We start from the raw sequence: 23175 nt of genomic DNA on the forward strand, positions 1-23175 counted from the left end.
CCTGTCCTACTGTGTTTTATACCCCACTTCCTATAGACTGTAAGCTCGTTTGAGCAGTGCCCTCTTCAACCTATTGTTCCTGCAAGTTTTCTTGTAATTGTCCTATTTATAGTTAAATTCCCCCTCATAATATTGTAAAGTGCTACGGAATCTGTTGGCACTATATAAATGGCAATAATAATTGGTAATAATAATAATATTTTTTTATATATATATATATATATATGTGTCCTGATGAAAGCCCTGAACTAGGGCTGAAACGTTGACATTGGATTAACTGAAAATAAACGCCATTGCTTGGAAGACCTAGAGTGACGGTATTTTTTCTATTTTATATATATATATATATATATATATATATATATATATATATATATATATATAAAAATACAAATATCCCCTGCACTCACGCTTAAAGACAGTCCAATGCCGGGCGCACCACCAGAGCTCCAAATAATGTAGAAAAATATGAGGGAAGGCTGCTCTCCGGACTTTTAAAACATCAAACTTTTATTGAGAAATAGTTAAAAAACGACCAACGTTTCGGTCCCCGCTCGGGACCTTCCTCAGGGTCAAATAGAACAGCAAAACAATACAGTACAGTGTAACAGTGACGAATATATACACCAATAGTCAATTAGTTACTCACTCAGGTGTGTTCCCGTGCGTTCCCGCCATCACCCTGTGTTCTTCCGGGTGTGCGCGCGCATACATGTGCGTAACGTCCTTTCGATTACGTGTCTACGTGTTGGTTCACCCGTCACCCTGGAAACCATATCAACAAAACGGCCTGCTTGTGCAAACCGGACCGTGGTCCACAGAATGAAGGATTCTACAAATATACTGACAAAAAAGTGCATCTAAGTGCTTATGATTAAAACGATGTATTGCCAGTGAAAGTGGATGTGCAAATCAATATCCATATAATTAATATTAATGACAAAAACTATGTGCATTGACCCCAAATGGGGTATGTGGGTAATTATGTATATACGGAGTGTATCATATCTAAAGTAGTGGAAAACGCTACTTTCCTCATTAAAAGTGCTGGTGACAAATATAAAGTGCTGTGGCTTTACGCAAAACTGTGCAAATAGTGCAAACAAAGTGCAATGCTCATACATAAAGTAGCTTGAAGTGTAAAATACCTGTGTATAACAGTGTATTGCAATAACTCCGAAATAAAACTACAACTAATAAAAAATACCCAATGCTTTCTATCACTAATTAAAAACATTTTTTCATTCTTTCATTTTTTCATTTAAAATTCCTAGCTAGCTGTGAAACTTCATATAAACGCATGATAAGTATTATTTTCATTTAACCCCATAGGAGCCACTGTATTTAGTTGATGGATCCAAAAAGTCTCTTTTTGAAGGAGCATCTTTCCTCTATCTCCACCTCTTCGGGGGGGAGGAATGTGGTCTATACCCACAAACTTTAGTGATGCCAGTGGGTGCTTTTTTTCCAAAAAGTGCCGTGCAACCGGTTTGTCTGATTGTCCATCCCTGTAGGCTAGCCTGATGCTCGACCGATGTCCTCTGATCCTTTCACATAACTGTGTCTCCGTCTTGCCCACATAGTGGAGGCCGCATGGACATACCAGTTTGTATACGACAAACTGGGTTTTACAGGTAATCGTATGCTTAATATCGTAGGTCCCGTTCGTATGTGGGTGGTTGAATCTCTTAGCTGGAATCATGTGCCCACATGTCACACACCCAAGGCATCGCACACTCCCTCGTATATTCTGTTTAACTGCCCCCGAATAGCTCTCCACTGGATCTGTGCGAACCAGTATATCCTTGAGGCTCCTATTCTTCTTGTAGCAAATGAGTGGTCTCTCCTTGAAGATGTGGAGATAGAGGAAAGATGCTCCTTCAAAAAGAGACTTTTTGGATCCATCAACTAAATACAGTGGCTCCTATGGGGTTAAATGAAAATAATACTTATCATGCGTTTATATGAAGTTTCACAGCTAGCTAGGAATTTTAAATGAAAAAATGAAAGAATGAAAAAATGTTTTTAATTAGTGATAGAAAGCATTGGGTATTTTTTATTAGTTGTAGTTTTATTTCGGAGTTATTGCAATACACTGTTATACACAGGTATTTTACACTTCAAGCTACTTTATGTATGAGCATTGCACTTTGTTTGCACTATTTGCACAGTTTTGCGTAAAGCCACAGCACTTTATATTTGTCACCAGCACTTTTAATGAGGAAAGTAGCGTTTTCCACTACTTTAGATATGATACACTCCGTATATACATAATTACCCACATACCCCATTTGGGGTCAATGCACATAGTTTTTGTCATTAATATTAATTATATGGATATTGATTTGCACATCCACTTTCACTGGCAATACATCGTTTTAATCATAAGCACTTAGATGCACTTTTTTGTCAGTATATTTGTAGAATCCTTCATTCTGTGGACCACGGTCCGGTTTGCACAAGCAGGCCGTTTTGTTGATATGGTTTCCAGGGTGACGGGTGAACCAACACGTAGACACGTAATCGAAAGGACGTTACGCACATGTATGCGCGCGCACACCCGGAAGAACACAGGGTGATGGCGGGAACGCACGGGAACACACCTGAGTGAGTAACTAATTGACTATTGGTGTATATATTCGTCACTGTTACACTGTACTGTATTGTTTTGCTGTTCTATTTGACCCTGAGGAAGGTCCCGAGCGGGGACCGAAACGTTGGTCGTTTTTTAACTATTTCTCAATAAAAGTTTGATGTTTTAAAAGTCCGGAGAGCAGCCTTCCCTCATATTTTTATATATATATACAAAGGTCAGATCACTGCATATGACATGAAAAATTGGGATTATTGACAGAGTTTGGTAGGTTGATAATGTAATACTGTACATATAAATTAAATATATATTTATTATCTGTGTGTGTGTGTGTGTGTATATATATATATATATATATATATATATATATATTTATCTGTACAGTTTTTTTTATGTGTGTGTGTGTATATATATATATATATATATATATATATATATATATATATACACACACACACACACACACACACACACATATAAAAAAAACTGTACAGATAAAAATATATATATATATATATACACACACACACACACACAGATAATAAATATATATTTAATTTATATGTACAGTATTACATTATCAACCTACCAAACTCTGTCAATAATCCCAATTTTTCATGTCATATGCAGTGATCTGACCTTTGTATTGCATAACCCTTGACAAGAGAAAAGCACATAATGCTTAACTTACCTCCTCTCCTCCCTCATCAACTAACGTCCAATTTCCAGACTCTTTGCCAGAAGACAAACTTTTTCTTTCATTTGGCTTCATGTGGCACAAGAAATCCACTCGATTTCTGCAATGGAGAAAAATGAGTTAGGCAATGCATTGGCCTGCCACACAAATATAGGATTCCTTAGCTCAGCATTTCTCAAGCCCTTTATGAGAACTCATAGTCCAATAATTCATGAAAACTAAATTCTGTTCCCAGGGAAAATGTATAAAACCTCAACCATGTGTTTGAGAAACACGGCCATTGAGATGTCCATTGTGAGGGATACGTTTTAAACATATTTAAGTGTTAAATAAAAACATTTAAAGAAAGTCACAAAATAAACACAATACACTACAAATAGCACATACAATTCCACTTTTTCCTTACCGAACAGGACACATCAGCAAGGCAAGAAGCTGCATAAAGTGAAAAACACCTGCAGGATTGTGCAAGACTCGAACCTAAAACAAAACAAATATTCAATTTTTATCGTTCTGCTATTTCTCTTTGAATAAAAGATGTTGCATGTACCCACAATCTTATTAACTTAAAATATACCTTAGGTATTTTTTTATTTTAAAAACCAAAGAGAAATTGGGTTTCCTCTTTGTTAGGGTTTGTAACATGAACCAAGATATGTAAAAACATATCAAATCAGATATATTTTAATTGATGAGCTGACTGGCAATGCTGAAAATAGCTGAGCAAATGTAAAAGTGAAATTTCTCTTGATTAGTAAATTTCTTTATAATTGGCCCCAGTCCCCCAAGTATGTTAGGTAAAATGAGTCAATGGATCAGTTTAAAAAGGATATAATTTATCTACAGTACATTTACAAACTGCTAGTAGATCCAGGCCAGTTCTTGGTGTTTATAATCAATATGCTATTAGAATATGTACTTGCAAAGCAGAAGAGAACGTGTTAATGGCAGTTACACTACAAATACGACATGCACATACCTGAACAAAGGGAGCTGCCCATTTACTGACACCAGCAGGACACCGAAGGATGTGGTTCAGGAGGAAGAGGTGATCTCCCAAACAGCCAACTTTTAGTAAGATGGACACCTACAGAGAAAAACAAAGATTAATCCAGCTCCATAGCACTTCTTACCTAAAGGGTTAATTCAAACGCCATGACCATTTCAGTTATTCTAAGTGATCATGATGTCTGGAGTCTCTATGTGTAACATTTCACAATGAAACATTGCACATACTGAGATGAAAGCAGCACCATCATGCTGAACTTACCTTTCTCCAATCGATTCCTCTCCCTCTGTCAGGATCTATTCTTCATTTCTTCCTGTCTGCTCTAGTTTTCTTTAAAACATAAGACAAAATAGTCCCTACTTTGTCTTATGTTTTAAGGAAAACTAGAGCAGACAGGAAGAAATAAAGAACAGATCCTGGCAGAGGGAGAGGAGAGGAATCGATTGGAGAAAGGCAAGTTCGGCATGACAGTGCCGCTTTAAGCCCTTATCTCTGTCCGCATCAATATTTACATCTGGCGCCAGCATACTGTACATATAGCCAAAACTCCCACTCCAAGCCACCCAATGACATCAGCCAAGGAAGGATTGTGCTGAGGGGAGAACTTGGGCTCAGCAATGGAAAAGAGGCAAGTTTATGAAAACACTTGTTTTTGTTCGGAGCAACTCTTTAAGGGAAGGCTCCAAGTACCATAACCACTACATTCCAACATTATCAGCTAATAAATGAAGACCTTCATCAGCATCTGGCTTTACAGTCAATTCCAACAAAAATTCCGAAAAAAAATTCAGAAATCTTGATATTGATTAAAGAGCTGGATTGTGATCAAGGCCACAACGAGTGGGTTTGTGGGCAGATAGACACATGGATGTCTATTTACATTTGTTTGGATAAGCTTTTCAAATGATCACAATCGATTAGAAAAAAACATTTCAAAAGATTTTTTTACTAAAATTTCAGCAGAGTATAGATAAATAATTTAAAACGTTTTCTAACAGACAGTGATCATTTGAAAAGCTCATCCAAAAGAATTACATTGAGGAGAGTAGATTTTTGAAAAAAAAAAATAAGACACATGGTGATTACCAGTTTCTGAAGCCAAATGAGGACATCATTCTGAAACTGAACATCTTCAATGACTCTCCGTGTGAAGCTGAACAAGACACTAATACATTCCTTCAGTAGGATGACATCAGAATGGGAACCTTCTAGCTTTTGGGAACCTGTATTTAAAAAAAAGTTTACATTGGGGTTCCGAACACAAGAAAGTTAAGTGTAAACAAGGCTATAGGTAAAAGGCTAACTCTCCTTGTTGTTCACATGAAGCCTTTTAGGTTATAGCTATGTGCTACCAGAGAGACTTAAAATACAAATACAGCCACAACTATGGATGCAAATCTGTATGGTTATATTTATGTTGGACCTGGATCTTCCATTCAAACCAGAGTCTATTCCAACCTGTAAAACATCTCTCATGAAGAATTTACTAAATGCAGCCAATGTTCTCATTCCTTTGTACTGGAGGACTGACAGCAGGTCTACTCTCCATCAGTGGATATCTCAGATGGAGGAAATGTACAATATGAAATCTACCATTGCCTCTCTATATGGTCTATCTATCACATGTGCTAAGCTACGCTACTCTAAGCTCATGTTCATGGAAAGGTGAGCTTGTGAGGTTCTAAGGGTATGGTGTCAGTTAGGCTATAGCTTTGGGTAATAGTAAGGAGAGGGCTAACTTTAGGGGATAGGGTCATTCTCCTTAGTCAACCAGGTGTTCATTAATGCAAGCTAGGCATCCCATGGCTGGTCCCCTCTTTTCCATCACCCTTCCTCCCCATTTTTTTCTTCTCACTAAGGGCTTTAAAATAAGCCAAAACTGCTGTGTGTCCTACAGTAATAAGGAAGGACTTTGTCCTTCGAAGGTTATTATCAGTCGTATATTTTGTTTCTGTTTACTGATCTTGAGCATCATTTAAAAAAAAAAAAAAAGGAGAAAGTGAACGAATACAAGTGTCACGCTGTGTCAAAACATATTTATGCATTTTTTTTTAAACTCTAACTGTAATGCATTCTAGATAATGAAATTGCTTACACTTTCAAAATTAAAGTGAGAACACTAAACAGACAGATGTGCCATTTTTTATGTGATTTGCAACGGATCTTGTTGTTTCATATTTCCAAGAGGCATCCATCTGATTTAGTTAGAGATGTTTGCAGGAAACTTTAGCTTAATTAAGCAGCTTTTTTTGTATATAGATCATACCTGTGCAGTATCACTGCTCAATTATCTGTCATTTAGGAGTTAAATCACTTTTGTTTCTGTTTATGCAGCCCTAGTCACACCTCCCCTGGTTTTGACTCACACAGCCTGCATGAAAAAATAATGGTTTCGTTTTTAATAAGATCTTAACTTACTTCAAAAGGTTTTATCTCCTGCTCTGTAAATTGAACTTTAATTACATACAGCAGGCTCCTGCAGGGTCTAGCTAACTACTAACAGAGCAGGAGATATGACATTCTAAATTAGGCAGAATTTGCAATAAACGGAAGTGTAAACATTAGATGATTCTTTACAAGAAGAGTTTAGGTAGACTGTGTAAGTCACATGCAGTGAGGTGTGACTAGGGCTACATAAGCAAAGTGATTTCACTCCTAAATGGGAGAATTGAGCACTGAGACTGAAGGGACAATTCATACACCAAAACATCTTTATTTAGCTAAAGTTATTTTATTGACTATAGTGTCCCCTTATTGTCCTAAAAAGCCTTTGTATCTCAAATGGTATGAAAGGATTGTAAACTAGGATAATTACCATGGTCAGGTGGATAAATCGCCACAGATCTTAGAAACAGGGAGTTATTGACCAATCCATACATGTAAGATTCAACCTGCAGACGGGATAAGACGGACGTGTAAGAATGAAGGGCGAATGTCTGATGCAAGTGATCAGATTTCAGCTCAAATAGTCGCTTCAGATCTCCTAATGCAGATTCATTCACGTCAGCTGTTTGGTAATGATGATAGCCAACAACTTTAGCCTGATCTTCACAAAGTCCCTGTAGGGAAAAATGCAAGATATTTAAGACCAACCAGCATATTAATAAGTTTTCTTCTATTCCAGGAAGTCTCTAATAGTATAATACTTGGTTCCACCACTTACAATGCATTTTTTTTTTTTTTTTAATTGATACCAAGTTAAAGAAGAATTATACAAATATATAATTTCATTTACAAAATAGCCTTGAATTAAAAAATTTCCTCAGCCTGGACCAGCTATCACCCTTTGTGAGTTAACAGTACAGAGCGTAAGCGTATGCTTACTTGCTCCTTGTACAATCCCATATTGTAACTGGTTAAATATTGAGTCACCATGTATGATACTGAAGTGTGTTAACTTATACATTACTATCATTAGCATCTTTATAGCACCAACATAATCTGCAGTGCGTTACAATTATATATCTTTAGATGTTGTGCCCAAGGACACTTACTGGTAAAATGGTGTGGCTAGGATTTGAGCCGAGGTTTCCAAGTTCTGGGGAGAGATATTTACTGAAGTTAGAATTGTTGAGAACTCGTGAATGTTTAATTGTAAGGCCAAAGTAGCTGTACTGAATAGTTTGACTTGGAGATTTTTTTTTCCCCATTTCGCAGTTTTGGTCCTAAATTTAAAAATTCCCTTAGAATTCCTGATAATTCCCAATTAGGTGAATAAGTCTGTAAGAGTGCCAAATGTAAGGCTACACATGGATACAGATAATTCAAGATTTCCCATTCAGGGGTGGGATTGGGCCAGCAAGTAAGAACTCACATCCCATCTAGTCTGCCCCCAATACATTTCAGTCTCGGTGCTGGCAGAACAGAGGTTTCAGCTCAGCTATAAATTAAAATCAATTAATAAATTATAACCTACACATTTTATAATATATAAAACAAAATATAAGTAAAAATCGTTGACATTGTTGCTATTCCTTAAACGTAGCAATTCCATGTTGTCTAAAATGTTAAAGCAGATTACCTGAGCTGTCATGTGTTCCTCCTTGAAGTCCCAAACTTTGCTTTTAATATTTTTCCAGTCAGATATCATGATCTGCAACTTATTTTCTGCCAACAGAAGCTGCTTCCTACATCGAGCATAATTCATGAGCAGTTCATGAAATTCATGTCTGTCCTGATGAGCAATGCTCTCAAACTCATCCGTGAAAGAATCCACATTCTCAAGCCACGAGCATGGCTCAAATATCTTCAGTTGGTCCTTTGTGAACGGGAGAGGCTTTGGCTGCTGGGGAATTTCTGGATACAGACGTTCAATATGTACAAGAGGTTTAATTGTAGCAACATCTCTTTTCTGATCAACAATTTCAACTGGTAATTCAGGATACAGAGATTTCACCTTTGGCAGATGGAGAATCTCTTTGGCTTCCACAAAGTGTTGAGGGTTCGCAGAGTCGAGTTCCTTCATTGTAAGGACGGCGGGGTGAAGCTCCTGAGCATCTACAGACTGTTTGCCAACTGAGGAACATGGAGACCCTGCAATGCATTCATTCAAATCTGTAGATACATCCGAGCATTCCATTGCACTTGTAACGCTTGTTACCAAGCCATCTCCTTGAATGTTTCCCTCCTGTCTTGGAGAAAAACATACTGGATCTTTTATGTTTGTATTGTTTATGTCTTCAGTAGTTTTATTTGATTCTACAGGTGGTTCGTCATTAGCTACAGAAGCTGCGGCAGGCAAGTTACCGGACACAGTTATCTCTTGTATACCGGTTTCATCATTAAGTTGGATTTCAATAAAGTTATCAGGGATCTCTTTTGTCTTAGGAATCTGTGCAGTCTGAGCAAGTGAAGATGCATCAGAAATAGATACTGTAGCAGCGATTTTCTTCTCTTTCTCCACCAGTAGAGTTTTGTCAGAGCTTATATCCTTAAAAATATGTTGCTTCTTCTTTTCCTGAAAAGAGAAACCAAAGAGGGTTTTATTAAGAAAAACACTAACAGCATTGGATGGTGAAAAAACTTGCTTTAAAAAAATTCAGATCCTTGTTTGAGGAGTAAAAAATCCAATGTGCTTTCTAAGAGTTAGTCACTATGTTTTTTTTTCACTAAACCCCAGATTATAGTAAACAGAATTTTAGGCAAACACAGCTAAGCTGGGGAAATGTTTCCACTTTGGTACAGCCACAGTCTTGATATTTAGCAATTCAGATTTGAATCTACCACAACCAGTAAAGTGTGAATTGTTGAGAATTCATAATAATTTCAAGTTAAAAGGCCAAATAGCCAAACTTAAAACATAGCTGACTTGAAGAATTTACATTAAACTATTGTGGCTGAAAATGTTAAATTAAAGGAACACTATAGGGTCAGAAACACAAACATGTATTCCTGACCCTATAGCGCTAAACCCACCATTTAGGTTGCAGATTTTAAGGCAAATCCAAAGCTTTCCCACCGGGGCGGGCCTAACACTGCTTTGGCCAATCAGCACCTTCTCATATGCATCTTTATGAGGAAAATTCAGTGTCCCCATGCAGAGCGTGGAGACGCTGAACGGCAATGCTACCTACAGTGCAGCCCTGAGCCAGGAAGCACCTCCAGTGGCCATGTAAGGAGTGGCCACTTGGGGATGTCCCTAGGGGCAATGTAAACACTGTCTTTTCTCTGAAAAGGCAGTGTTTGCATGAAAATACCTTCATATAATGATTATACCCACCATAACAACTACATTAAGCTGTAGTTGTTCTGGTGACTATAGTGTCCCTTTAACTTTCATACCGCCAAACACTGGGAAGTATGCAACCGGCGCAGTGGGGGCAGGCTCTGAGAGTCATTAGTAATGCAATTGCGTCACCGGCAACATCCATAAGAGCCCGCTGAATGATGCACTTGCACTGTGCTGCTCGGGGAAACTAAAACAGGACAGCGGAACAGAGCCCTGATGTCAGCACTGTCCTGACAAAAGCGAGACAGTTGGGGGCCAAGAACTTTAGATTACTAAAAACTCACACTATACAGAATAACATTACTAGCGACTACATATTAATGATGTATAGCTGTGGCTTTTCCGGTTTGCTCTTCCAAATCTGCAGTTAAAGTGTACCTGTTATAGTACACACAACCTAGTATGAATTTAAACATAAAATTTCACCTATACATTGGGGCAGCAGAAATACTATCAACATGTGGTCCCTCTCCCACGTATCAATAAACTCTTAGTGTGGACCTCCATGCAAGTGAAACAAAGCAACACAAGTTGAAAGTGATTTTCATTTTTTTATTTTTTTTAAATTTCAAGAAAAATTACAGTTTCCTTGTGAACTTGTATTCTCAAATGACCTTTAATTTTGTTTAGCTCACATAAATTCATTGCTCCCAGAACCACTATAGCAGTCTTATCTTGAGCATAGATTTTACGTCCCTGAAACGATTTAACACTGTTCTTATTGATGTCAACCGAAGTCAGCACAAGTTGATTGTAATAATAACTGTGGTGGAATCTCGGTAAAAATAAATTTAGTAGGCCGAGATTACCACGTGGCATGTGTACGTGCATATACTGACGTATCGATCAGTTGGTTGCACGAGGCAAGATACGATCAGTAGTGTACGGAGCATGTGCAAGAATACAGGATGTAGTATTCCCCCTCCTCCATTGTGCTGGACAAGCCATGCGGTCAAACAGGAAGTTAATTCTTATTTGTGTTGATTGGTTAAGAGAATGTGCGGGTGGAGCTTAATATGGGAGGAGTTATATGCCTATATAAGGAGCCTGCACTATTGTCCGGGGCTCAGAACTTGTGGTATTTTGGTGACGCTAGTCCCTCTGAGTCCCGATCGGTGATCCAATAAAGAATCTCTTCCTTCCTGAAGAAACCTGTGTCCATCTCTCTGTGCTTGGCTTCCGTCAGTTTCTCCGGTATCATTTGGTGCATTGGCCGGGAAGCTCATCGTTCAACGGTAGCTGAGAGGCAGAGGCGTGAGACGGTCTATCTTTGCCCACGTTCTCTACGGCTGCACCCCTGAACTTCTGCGTGGACCTCCCTTCGTCTCGGCGCCACTGGGCCGTTGTCCAGGAGATCATCGGCCTCTACGTGAGAAGTGCTGGGGTGTCCCCGTCGATGAGTGTGAACTCAGGTTCAGGAACGAGGAGGTAAGACAACTGCTGTTTTAGACGGCAGGACCCACTAGGGGTATACCGATTGTGCGGTAGGCCCAAAGGGGTTTTGAATCTGTGTATCTGCCCCCTCTGTCGGAGGGAAGGAGCGAAGGCGCACCGCTCGATCGAACGCTCTTTAGTCAGACCGTTTGATTTTGTTAGTCAGGCGGGGTCCTGGTGTAAATAGCCCTAGCCGGACACCGGTGTCTTGTCTAGACTAGCGTTCTAGGGTGTATATTACGTTCGCTAGGTCGGAGGGACCGGGAGACTAAGCGGCGCCTGTGTAAATTCGGTTCGCTAGCTCTCAACCTATCTGGGCTAAGTGGGAAGGCGTGTAAATTTGGAACCCACTAGACTTTTGATAGTGCGACCAAGAGGCGCCTGTGTAAATTCGGTTCTCTAGCTCGCTATATGTGGTGATTGGGCAGTGTGGCTAACCAAAACGGGTGTATATAGTTTTAGGTAGTCCATTCAAGGTACTGGCCAATAGTTTAGTTGGGAATTGTAAATGTGTTAACGATTGTTTTAGTAAAGTGTATATCTTGTTAGATAGCGCGAGCTCAGCCGTCTAGCGAGAGTGTTAATAGTGTGTTGCTGTATTATAGTGCACGGTACCATAACCCTGTATATTTACTGACACTGTATATAAGTACTAATCATTGTCGTCAATTGCATGTTTTAACACCATAACCACTAATAATTGTGTTGTGACCTTAACTTGTGCTTTGACCTATGCTAACGGTACTGTAACCGCTATTTGTAAAAGACGATGTTACTGGGGTGTGTTATAGACGGGTAATTCGTATATAGAGAATTATAGCGTGGGTGACTGTACAGTTACGCCAAAGGGCATAATATTGATTATATAGTGACTGGTGTAACAGCTGTGTGTGTACGGGAATTCCCTGAGTGTTTATTGTTATTGTGTACGTTTCACTTGGTAACTGTACCACGTGGTGCTGTTGCCAGAGGAAACGGGTGTGACTGTTGAATAGTACGCGTGTATAGTATTCGTTGTCGACGACGTTCCATTGTTAAGTATGGGTGCGTCGCAGTCAACGATTCCGGATCCCTTAGGTTGTATGGTGAAGAATTTTAAAAAGGGATTCAAAACTTGTGATTTTGGGGTTAAGATGTCTTCTGTACGTTTGGTTACTTTGTGCACTAGGGAGTGGCCTACTTTGGTTGCGGCATGGCCGCCACGTGGCAGTTTGGATCCAACTCTGGTACAGCGCTTACACGTGGCTGTATCAGGTAGGCCTGAACTTTACGGCCAGTTTCCTTATATTGATTGTTGGAGACAGGCCGTAAATGACTCGCCAAAATGGCTCCAGACATGCCACGAGGAGCAGTGTCGCCTCATGGTAGCTAGGACTTGTTCGTCCACTAGGACTGGTGTTAGGCCCATTTTGGACACGCCCCCTGAGTCCGAGATCCCTTTGCCGCCCCCTTACTTTCCGTTAAGAGGAAGTGACGCAAACGCAGGAAGTCCTGCACCCCTCCCCTCATTACCCTCATCCACTTCCGCTTCCTCCTCCAGTACAGGATCCACCCCCCCTCGTACTAAATCTCCCCTTCCGGAATCAGAACCAACCCCCATTAGAAACGAATATCCTGATTTGGCGCCACTTCAGACTTCCGGTCAAGCTTCATCTAGCTCGGCTCGAAGTGTTTTATTTACAACCTTTTCCCAAAACCAACCTCCCACATCCCCATACCCTATCTCTCCCCGACCGGAACCCATGACTGACGCCCCTCTACGTAGCCCCATCCAAACCCGACAGTTGACTGGTGCCCAACAATTAAAGCACTATCAGATGCCTCTTCGTCTGAATCCCGGGTCAGCTTATATCGATGCCGCAGGTCAAATGGCACACGCTGACCCAGTCTTCGTATATGTCCCATTCACCACAACCGATCTTTTAAACTGGAAGACCCATAATTCCTCGTATACTGAGAAACCACAAGCTATGACTGATCTGTTCACCTCAATAGTACAGACGCATAATCCGACATGGGCTGATTGCCAGCAGTTATTAATGACTTTATTTAACAATGAGGAAAGGACAAGAATAAATCAAGCAGCCATTAAAGCATTAGAAGATAAAGCCCGTACTTTAAACCAAGCCAATCCATCAGCATGGGCCGCAACACATTATCCCAACACTGATCCCGATTGGAACGTAAATGGTGCTGATATGGTTCAACTCAGAGCCTATAGAGACGCTATAATTGCTGGCATGAAAGCAGGAGGAAAGAAAGCTATTAACATGTCGAAAACAGTTGAGGTGATCCAGAAAAGCGATGAAGCGCCCAGTGTCTTTTATGACCGATTATTGGAGGCATACCGCTTGTATACCCCCTTTAATCCGGAAGACGCAGACAATTCCCGAATGGTTAACTCCGCCTTTGTCAGCCAAGCATACGGAGATATTAAGCGCAAGCTACAAAAGTTAGAAGGGTTTGCAGGTATGTCCATCAACCAACTAATGGAGGTAGCGAATAAGGTTTATATGAACAGGGATACAGAAAGTAAGAAAGAGGAAGAGCGCAAGATGCGTAAAAAGGCTGATATGCTAGCGGTAGCGATCGCAGGCGTAGATAGACGGGGCCCGGATAGAGGCGATAGTAGATGGAATAGGGAGCCTTTGAGTAGGAATCAATGCGCGTATTGCAAGGAAGAAGGGCATTGGAGGAACGAATGTCCACAAAGAGAGCAGTACGAGAGAGACCAACCCAGGGCAGGCTACGGAAACTTTAGAGGCAGAGCAAGAGGTAGAGGAGGCCCCGGAGGGAGTAATGGTTATAGAGGGAGTAATGGGAACAGAGGAAGTGTTAGGGAAGACAGGTATATTCCAGCAGCGCAAAGGTCCCGCGATAGAGAAGGTAGGGACTTTGTAGGATTGGCTGACACGGTCATGGAGGACTATTGATACCGACCGGGCTCCATCCCCCTTGGTCGAGCGGAGCCTATGGTCGATGTATCAATAGGGGGAAAAAGGAGTGCGTTCATGATCGACACTGGTGCTGAACATTCAGTGGTGACTAATCTAGTTGCTCCTCCATCTGGAAGGACTATTACTGTGATAGGAGCAACTGGAAGAAGTGCTGAAAAACCGGTTCTTAAAAGTCGACTCTGTACATTGGGAGGCCACGTAGTAAAACATCAATTCCTTTATATGCCTGAATGTCCAGTCCAATTGCTGGGACGTGATATGCTATCAAAATTACAAGCGCAGATTACGTTCCTACCAAATGGAACAACATCTTTAAAGTTTAATGGACCTTCAGGTATTATGACTTTATCCGTACCAAAGGAAGAAGAGTGGCGACTTTATACAGTGTTGACTAGCCAAAACCCTAGGAGTGATGAGACATTGTTTAACATACCAGGAGTTTGGGCAGAGAACAACCCACCAGGACTGGCCCGCAATATTCCACCTATAAAAATTGAACTAAAACTTGGGGTTTATCCAGTGAGCCTAAGACAATACCACATCCCGCAGAAGGCTAAGAAGAACATACAATCCTATCTGGATAAGTTCATACGGTATGGTATCCTAAAATTCTGTACTTCCCCCTGGAACACCCCATTGCTGCCTGTTCAAAAGCCCGGTACAGATGAGTATCGACCTGTGCAGGACTTGAGAGCAGTCAATGATGCGGTTGTTAGTATACATCCAGTCGTACCCAATCCATATAACCTGCTTGCTTTAATTCCGGGCGGGGCTACTTACTTCACAGTCTTAGATCTCAAAGATGCCTTCTTTTGCCTCCGAATTGCCGCAGAAATCAATGTATCTTCGCTTTCCAATGGGAGAACGCTGTAACGGGCTCAAAACGCCAAATGACTTGGACAAGACTGCCCCAAGGGTTTAAAAATTCACCTACCCTATTTGGTTCAGCTCTAAGTCAAGATCTACTGGATTTCGAGTCTATCCCAGGAGAATGTGTATTGTTACAGTATGTAGATGACTTGTTGATAGCAGCAGTTACAAAAGAAAAATGTCAGCAAGCAACGCACTATCTACTACACATTCTCTGGAAGGCAGGATACAAGGTGTCCAGAAAGAAGGCTCAGTTGTGTTTGCCAACTGTCAAGTATCTGGGATTCCATATCTCTGAAGGTCAAAGAATTATGGGGCCAGAGAGAAAAGAAGCTGTCTGCCAAATACCAATACCCAAGAATAGAAGACAAGTGCGAGAATTCTTGGGGGCAGCAGGCTTCTGTAGGATATGGATTCCCAGCTATGCGATACTGGCAAAACCTCTGTACGCAGCCATCAAAGGTACAGAGCACGACCCCTTCTTATGGACTCAAGAACAGCAAACGGCATTTGAAGATGTGAAGAAGGCTTTGATGAGTGCCCCAGCATTAGGTCTACCTGATCACACACGACCATTCTACCTGTATGTACATGAGCAAAGAAGAATGGCTGTGGGAGTATTGACACAGTACTTGGGATCATGGCAAAGACCTGTTGCCTATATGTCTAAACAACTGGATGCAGTGGCCAGCGGACTTCCACCTTGTCTAAGAGCCGTAGCTGCAGCCGCCCTGCTAGTAGCTGAAGCCGATAAACTTACTCTGGGTCAAGAACTTTATGTACGAGTCCCACATGCAGTACAGACGTTGTTGGATTACAAAGGAAATCATTGGTTTAGTAACAGCCGTATGACCAAGTATCAAGCAATGTTGTGTGAAAACCCAAGAGTGCATTTAGAGACTGTAAACACCTTAAATCCAGCTACCCTTTTGCCACAACCTACTGAAAGTCAACATGATTGTTTGGAAGTAATGGATGAAGTATTTTCAAGTAGACCAGATCTTTGTGATTTTCCCATCCAGAACCCCGATGTTCAATATTACACCGACGGCAGTAGTTATGTGAAAGAAGGGATCCGCTATGCAGGATATGCAGTAACAACAATAGACAAGGTGATAGAAGCTCGGCCACTGGCGAAAGGAACATCAGCACAAAAGGCAGAATTGATAGCACTGACGCGAGCGTTACAATTGGCTGAAGGTTTAAGAGTAAACATCTATACGGACTCCAAGTATGCGTTTTTAACCACTCATGCCCACGGAGCTTTGTATAAAGAAAGAGGACTACTGAATTCAGAAGGCAAAGAAATCAAGTACGCAGCTGAAATCCTACAACTATTAGAAGCAGTGTAGGAGCCGAAAGAAGTCGGTATTATACATTGTCGAGCGCATCTGAGAGGAGATGGTGATGTAACCAAAGGAAATCGGATGGCAGATAGTGCAGCTAAGCGTGCTGCTGAATCAGGAAGACAGGAGTATGTGGGGCATATAGCTGCTCTAATACCAACCCCACTGTCTCAATGGACTCCAGTTTATACAACTCAAGAAGAGGAGTGGTTAAAGACTGAACCGGGAAAGTATTTGGAGAACAAGTGGTATCAGCTAGAAGATGGAAGAATAGTCATACCAGCATCACTAGCAGTAGAAATTGTCCAGAACTATCATAACGGGACACATTCTGGGAGAGACAGTACAGAAGAATCTCTCAGAAAACATTTCTACATACCAAGATTGTCCAACTTGACTCAGGCCATTGTACGCAGATGTGTAACGTGTGCTAAAAATAATGCAAGACAAGGACCAGTAAAGCCACCAGGAGTCCAGTTTATGGGGGGACTCCCCATGTCCGATCTACAAATAGACTTTACAGTGATGCCTAAATCGGGTGGACATCGTTACCTGTTGGTAATTGTGTGCACCTATTCAGGCTGGGTAGAAGCATGTCCCACTCGTACAGAGAAAGCAGGAGAAGTTGTGAGATTCCTGCTACGAGAAATAATACCCCGATATGGACTACCCTGTTCTATAGGATCGGACAATGGTCCAGCTTTTGTTCACCAGTGCCTACAACAACTGACTCATATGCTTGGTATAAAGTGGAGGCTTCATACTGCATATAGACCCCAGAGTTCTGGTAAGGTAGAGAGAATGAATAGAACTATTAAGAACCAGTTGGCTAAAATGTGTCAGGAAACCCAACTTAAGTGGAACGTTCTCTTACCCATAGCTCTATTGCGAATCCGCAGTACCCCTACCAGAAGGATGGGCCTCTCTCCTTTTGAAATTATGTATGGGCGACCACCTCCCGTACTTGGTAACTTAAGGGGGGATTTGAGTCAGTTGGGAGAAGGAATTACCCGGCAGCAGGTTGTAGAGTTGGGTAAGACTATGGAGGAGGTACAGAAATGGGTACAAGATAGATTACCTGTGAATATTTATCCCCCTGTTCATAGTTATCATCCAGGAGATCAAGTGTGGATTAAAGAGTGGAATAATGTACCGTTAGGGCCCAAGTGGAGAGGTCCTTATGTTGTTCTTTTGTCTACCCCTACAGCGATTAAAGTGGCCGAAGTGACTCCGTGGATACATCACTCCAGGGTTAAACCAGCAGCAGTCGATTCTTGGCAAGTTACAGCAGATCCAGAGAATCCCTGCAAGATCCGGTTGAAACGCACTACTCAGTCGGAGTAACGAGGAATTATTGTGGATTACAAATTTTATCATTTTTGGGATTTGGTATGTGAGTGAGAAGGCCATAATAAAGCCTGTCCGCTTACCAACACATAGTTTATAAGCCAGGAAAGTCTCGAAGGGACACCTGTGAAGACGAGCAGAACTCCATTCCCTGCAGCCCTCACATCCTGGAAGCTGAGGCGCCTTCGCACGGACGAAGACTGAGGATGACGGCGAAAGATGTGCTTTTGATTGTGTTTATTTGTGTGTGTTTTTATATTCAGGAAGGTAGAGGTACCGACACTCCTAGCTGTGAGGTATGCATTAAGACTACGAGAACAGGTAACCATATTTCCCAAACCCTAATTTGGCATTCACAATACGAATGTAAAGGAGAGGTATCAAGATGTAGATACCTAAATATAGACTATAGTGTGTGCCATTTAGGAGCAGGAGAACCTAAGTGCTTCAGTCCAGAGTATCAACCTCGTACAATTTGGTTGACTCTCAGGAATGGAGATCCTCAGGGGACCCTAATTAATAAGACGGTGTTAGAATCCGTATATTCTTCGGGTGTTCTGCTATTTGATGCATGTAAGGCGATATCAAGTGGTAGAAAGCCGTGGAATGTATGTGGGGATCTTAGATGGGAGAGGACGTATGGATCTAACGATAAATATATTTGTCCCAGTAGTAAAAATAAATATGTGAGTCCCAGATGCCCAAATAAAGATTATAACTTTTGTCCATATTGGTCTTGTGTGGGGTGGGCGACTTGGGGACAGACAGTAGATAAAGACATGATAGTGACTAAGTTACCGACTAGCCCATATTGTAAGTCTATGGAATGCAACCCAGTCCATATACTTATTAATAACCCCGATAAGTATGGCAATTTATTTGGGTTTCAGATATACGGGACGGGTTTAGATCCTGGGACATTATTGTTTATAGGGATAGAGACTGATACGGTATCCTCCCAGACTCATCAAGTATACCATTCCTTTTATGAAGAGATGAGTATAGATAATAAGATCCCCCATAATGCTAAGAACCTGTTCATTGACCTAGCTGAAAGTATTGCCGGTAGTCTTAATGTTACCAACTGCTATGTGTGTGGAGGTACTAACATGGGAGACCAATGGCCTTGGGAAGCAAAGGAGGTAATGTCCGGTTCTGAGGCAGTTGACCAACTAATATCTACACAGGCCGATTATCATATGAGTGTTAGAGGTAAATCTGAGTGGAGATTAAAGACCTCCATCATAGGTTATGTTTGCATAGCAAGGAAAGGAATAATGTATAATACTTCTGTAGGAGAATTAACTTGTCTAGGGCAAAAAGCTTATGATGATGACACTAAAAATACAACTTGGTGGTCGGCTTCAAATGTCTCAGAACCATCTAACCCGTTTGCTAGATATGCCAGTTTAAAGGATGTGTGGTTTGATCTATCTATCACATCTACCTGGAGAGCCCCAGCAAATTTGTACTGGATCTGTGGTAAGAAAGCCTATTCGGAGCTGCCACAGGACTGGGAAGGGGCATGTGTGTTGGGTATGCTCAAACCATCCTTCTTCTTGTTACCGATTGAAACAGGTGAGACTTTAGGTGTTAAGGTGTATGATGTGAATCATAGGAAGAAAAGGGGACCCCTAGAGATAGGCACCTGGGAAGATAATGAATGGCCTCCCCAGCGTATCATAGATTATTATGGGCCAGCCACGTGGGCAGAAGATGGTACCTTTGGTTATAGAACCCCTATTTATATGCTCAACCGCATTATAAGATTACAGGCGGTGGTTGAGATTATCACTAATGAAACATCACAAGCGCTCAATCTCCTAGTAAAACATAATACCAGGATGAGGACAGCAGTATACCAGAATAGATTAGCCTTGGATTACCTTTTGGCAGTAGAGGGAGGTGTATGTGGGAAGTTTAACCTAAGCAATTGCTGTCTTCAAATAGATGACGAAGGGCAAGCAATAGCTGAGCTTACTAGCCATATGGTTAAACTAGCGCATGTGCCTACTCAGGTATGGAAAGGGTACAATCCAAGTAGTTGGTTTGGTAGCTGGTATGAGTGGTTTGGAGGGCTTAAGGCAGTGGTAGGTGGAGTCCTACTGATTTTACTGTTGTGTCTAATCCTACCGTGTCTTATACCCTTAGTAGTTAGGTCTGTGCAAAGCCTGATAGCAAATATAGCAGAGAGGAAGGCTGCTGCACAGATAATGGCGATATATAAGTATAAGGCTCTAGATCAAGGAGAACCAATGCAGGAAGATGAATGTTGAAGATTCACATCATAAGATAAGTCTGGTCTGGTTCAAGGTAACTTGCGGTGTAAGCAAAACTAAGGTTATGTGATGCCTCAAGTAATTGTAAAATATCAAGAGGCATCAAAGGGGGGAATGTGGTGGAATCTCGGTAAAAATAAATTTAGTAGGCCGAGATTACCACGTGGCATGTGTACGTGCATATACTGACGTATCGATCAGTTGGTTGCACGAGGCAAGATACGATCAGTAGTGTACGGAGCATGTGCAAGAATACAGGATGTAGTATTCCCCCTCCTCCATTGTGCTGGACAAGCCATGCGGTCAAACAGGAAGTTAATTCTTATTTGTGTTGATTGGTTAAGAGAATGTGCGGGTGGAGCTTAATATGGGAGGAGTTATATGCCTATATAAGGAGCCTGCACTATTGTCCGGGGCTCAGAACTTGTGGTATTTTGGTGACGCTAGTCCCTCTGAGTCCCGATCGGTGATCCAATAAAGAATCTCTTCCTTCCTGAAGAAACCTGTGTCCATCTCTCTGTGCTTGGCTTCCGTCAGTTTCTCCGGTATCATAACAACAACAACAACAACAACTACTGCAGCGGGGAAGGATGCTGCAATTGACTTGCATTAAAAGGGCACTCCTAGCAACCCATTTAAGCTTTTTATATGTGGTTCTTCCAAGTTTTGTCAAACCATTTTTAAGTAATTTAAGAAAATAAAAACAATAATAATTGTATGGGTTAATTCTAGATTTATAGAACCAGTGTAAACCCTTTCAATTCTGTAACATTTACAGAGGATCCCATGTGCCAATTCAGCTTTGCCAAATGGGTGCGCCAAATACTGTTCAGCCGTTCAAATATTTAAACATGTTTTAGGTCTCTCCCTTTCCCATCTGTACTGATTGGGCTAATGACGAAGCAATAGCCAGAGTAACAATAGGAGGCAGTGATTTGTTGAGAGTCTCAGCTAATATCTTCCAGCCTATCACAGATGCCCCTTGATCGGAAGAATTGGTATGGACTAGGAACAGTGTATTTCAGCCTTAGCCAAAGTACCTGTGGGGGCCAGGGACCCTCATTCAGGTTTTACACTGAACGAAGGGACTGCACCAGGAAATTCCAGGCATTATAACTAAGTCTATGAGATGAAATGGTAAAGTGCACACAGTGTCCCCTTTAAGATATACACAGTTTTGCAATCTATTTATAAGTGGGAAGCCACACATCAGAGAACAAAAGAATAGAATCAGATACGAGCAACAGTTAATAGATGAATATTGCCCTCGCACAGAGTTCTGCAGCGAGCATATGTTAAGAATAGCTAGTAACCATAGCATTGCATTTTGGAAATCTTGAAACAAAAACTAAATTATTGTTTAGGCACAGCAATGATTTCCTAAAAAAAATATAAAATGTAAAAAACTCAGAAGGGAGGCAGTATGAACACGCACATATGCTGCAGGTCTAACTTATGTTTCTGTTTATGCAGTCCAAGCTACACCACCCCTGACTGTGACTCAGTCAGCTTGAAAACAGAAAATGGTTTCATTTACAAATCAGATATAACAGTGAGTTTACCTATTTCTAATTACTTCATTTTTATCTCCTGCTCTCTTAATTGCACTTTAATCCATTAAAGGGAGCCTGCAGGCATCATAACAAATTCATTGTGAATAAGTTGTTATGGTTCCAGGAGGTCCCAGGTGCCAACCAACATCTAGGGGTTAAAATGTACATTTTTCTTAAGCCATTTTTAGATATTGGAAGCTACTGATTGGCTTAGAGTGTCAGTTGACCCTCTTAGCCAGACATCAGCACCCCTATCTAGGGTAGCCCTAAATTTCCTATTTAAATAATCTGAGAGCAGTAAAGGGGCAGGGGTAGAGCTAAACAGTGCTGGGTTCAAGACTTTTAGTTAAACAACATTCTGATGTCCCTGCTATGGTGTTCGGAGTGTTAAGGATGTAGACAATTGTACAACCTCTGAACCAGGGCAAAACCTAGTTTGTTCCATTGTAATTTAACGGGTATCTTTCATCGAAGTCACGTTGACAAACCTTGAGAATGAGTGCGACTTAAAGCAAGTTTTCCGTTTAAGGTACCAATCAGATTTACCCACAATCAGTGAAATCAATCCGACAGAAGATTGACAAACAAAAAAACACCATGGGCAGGGGAGAACAAAATGGCTACACTAAGGTACTGTGATCAAGCACCAGGAAGAAAAGTTTATAAATACAAATAAAAGCAAGTGGCAGGGAGGAAATATATTAATGAAACACTGAAGTACCACAAGGCGGTCTATGCTGTCATGCACTTTAACTCTCAGTGAAGACATGGGCTGTCACGCTTTAAAAAGTACCAGCATGGGTTAAATACCTGCTGTACCAAGGAACTCCAGGTATCTTTAGAAACCGGAGGGTCCCCTCTATAAATTGGAACCACAGGTAGTGACCTCAGACTGACAGATAAGCTATGTGCAGTGCTGAAAGTGAGCACTGCACTTTGCCCTTTTAATTCTGCCGCTGAGCAATATCGCTCAGCTGTGATATTTCTAAACTGTGCACCCAGCCTGCTGCCTTAAGAAGGCAGGAACCCCCTGTGAAAAAAATAGACTGAGTTTCGGCATTTTCTTCAACATTTCGTTCATTTTGGATTTATTGGTTCGGCAGTTTAAAACTACCGAACACCGACCACCCTCCTGGCTCATTAACTTCAAAAGAACCGTCTATTAAGCGCTCTCTGGGCGGCCGCCGTTCGTATAGCCAAAATCCACGTGGAACAGAAAATGGCAGCCATCTTGTTTGCACAAAAGGAGGCAGCGGGACTTGGTCGTCAAGTGTCTGGAACTAAAATCGGACACTCGACCTCCCGAACCACCGCTGCAACATACGAACGCCTGCTTCCTGTAGTTGCCGAACAGCCAGGAGA

The 23175-nt window shown here is 41.3% G+C and overlaps 1 protein-coding gene across 1 annotated transcript in view; it reads right to left on the reverse strand.

The window, feature by feature from the left end:
* EPG5 (ectopic P-granules 5 autophagy tethering factor) overlaps positions 1–23175 on the reverse strand; it is a 103846-nt gene that overhangs the window by 55726 nt on the left and 24945 nt on the right. The window contains exons 2-7 of the mRNA XM_063453849.1: positions 8321–9256; positions 7115–7358; positions 5386–5522; positions 4270–4377; positions 3697–3770; positions 3285–3390 (exon numbers count right to left, since the gene is read on the reverse strand). Of these exons, the coding sequence (XP_063309919.1) occupies positions 3285–3390; positions 3697–3770; positions 4270–4377; positions 5386–5522; positions 7115–7358; positions 8321–9256 (1605 nt within the window). The remainder of the gene's footprint in view (positions 1–3284; positions 3391–3696; positions 3771–4269; positions 4378–5385; positions 5523–7114; positions 7359–8320; positions 9257–23175) is intronic.

The sequence above is a fragment of the Pelobates fuscus genome, chromosome 5 (genome assembly GCF_036172605.1).
Source record: "Pelobates fuscus isolate aPelFus1 chromosome 5, aPelFus1.pri, whole genome shotgun sequence".
Lineage (NCBI taxonomy): Eukaryota > Metazoa > Chordata > Amphibia > Anura > Pelobatidae > Pelobates > Pelobates fuscus.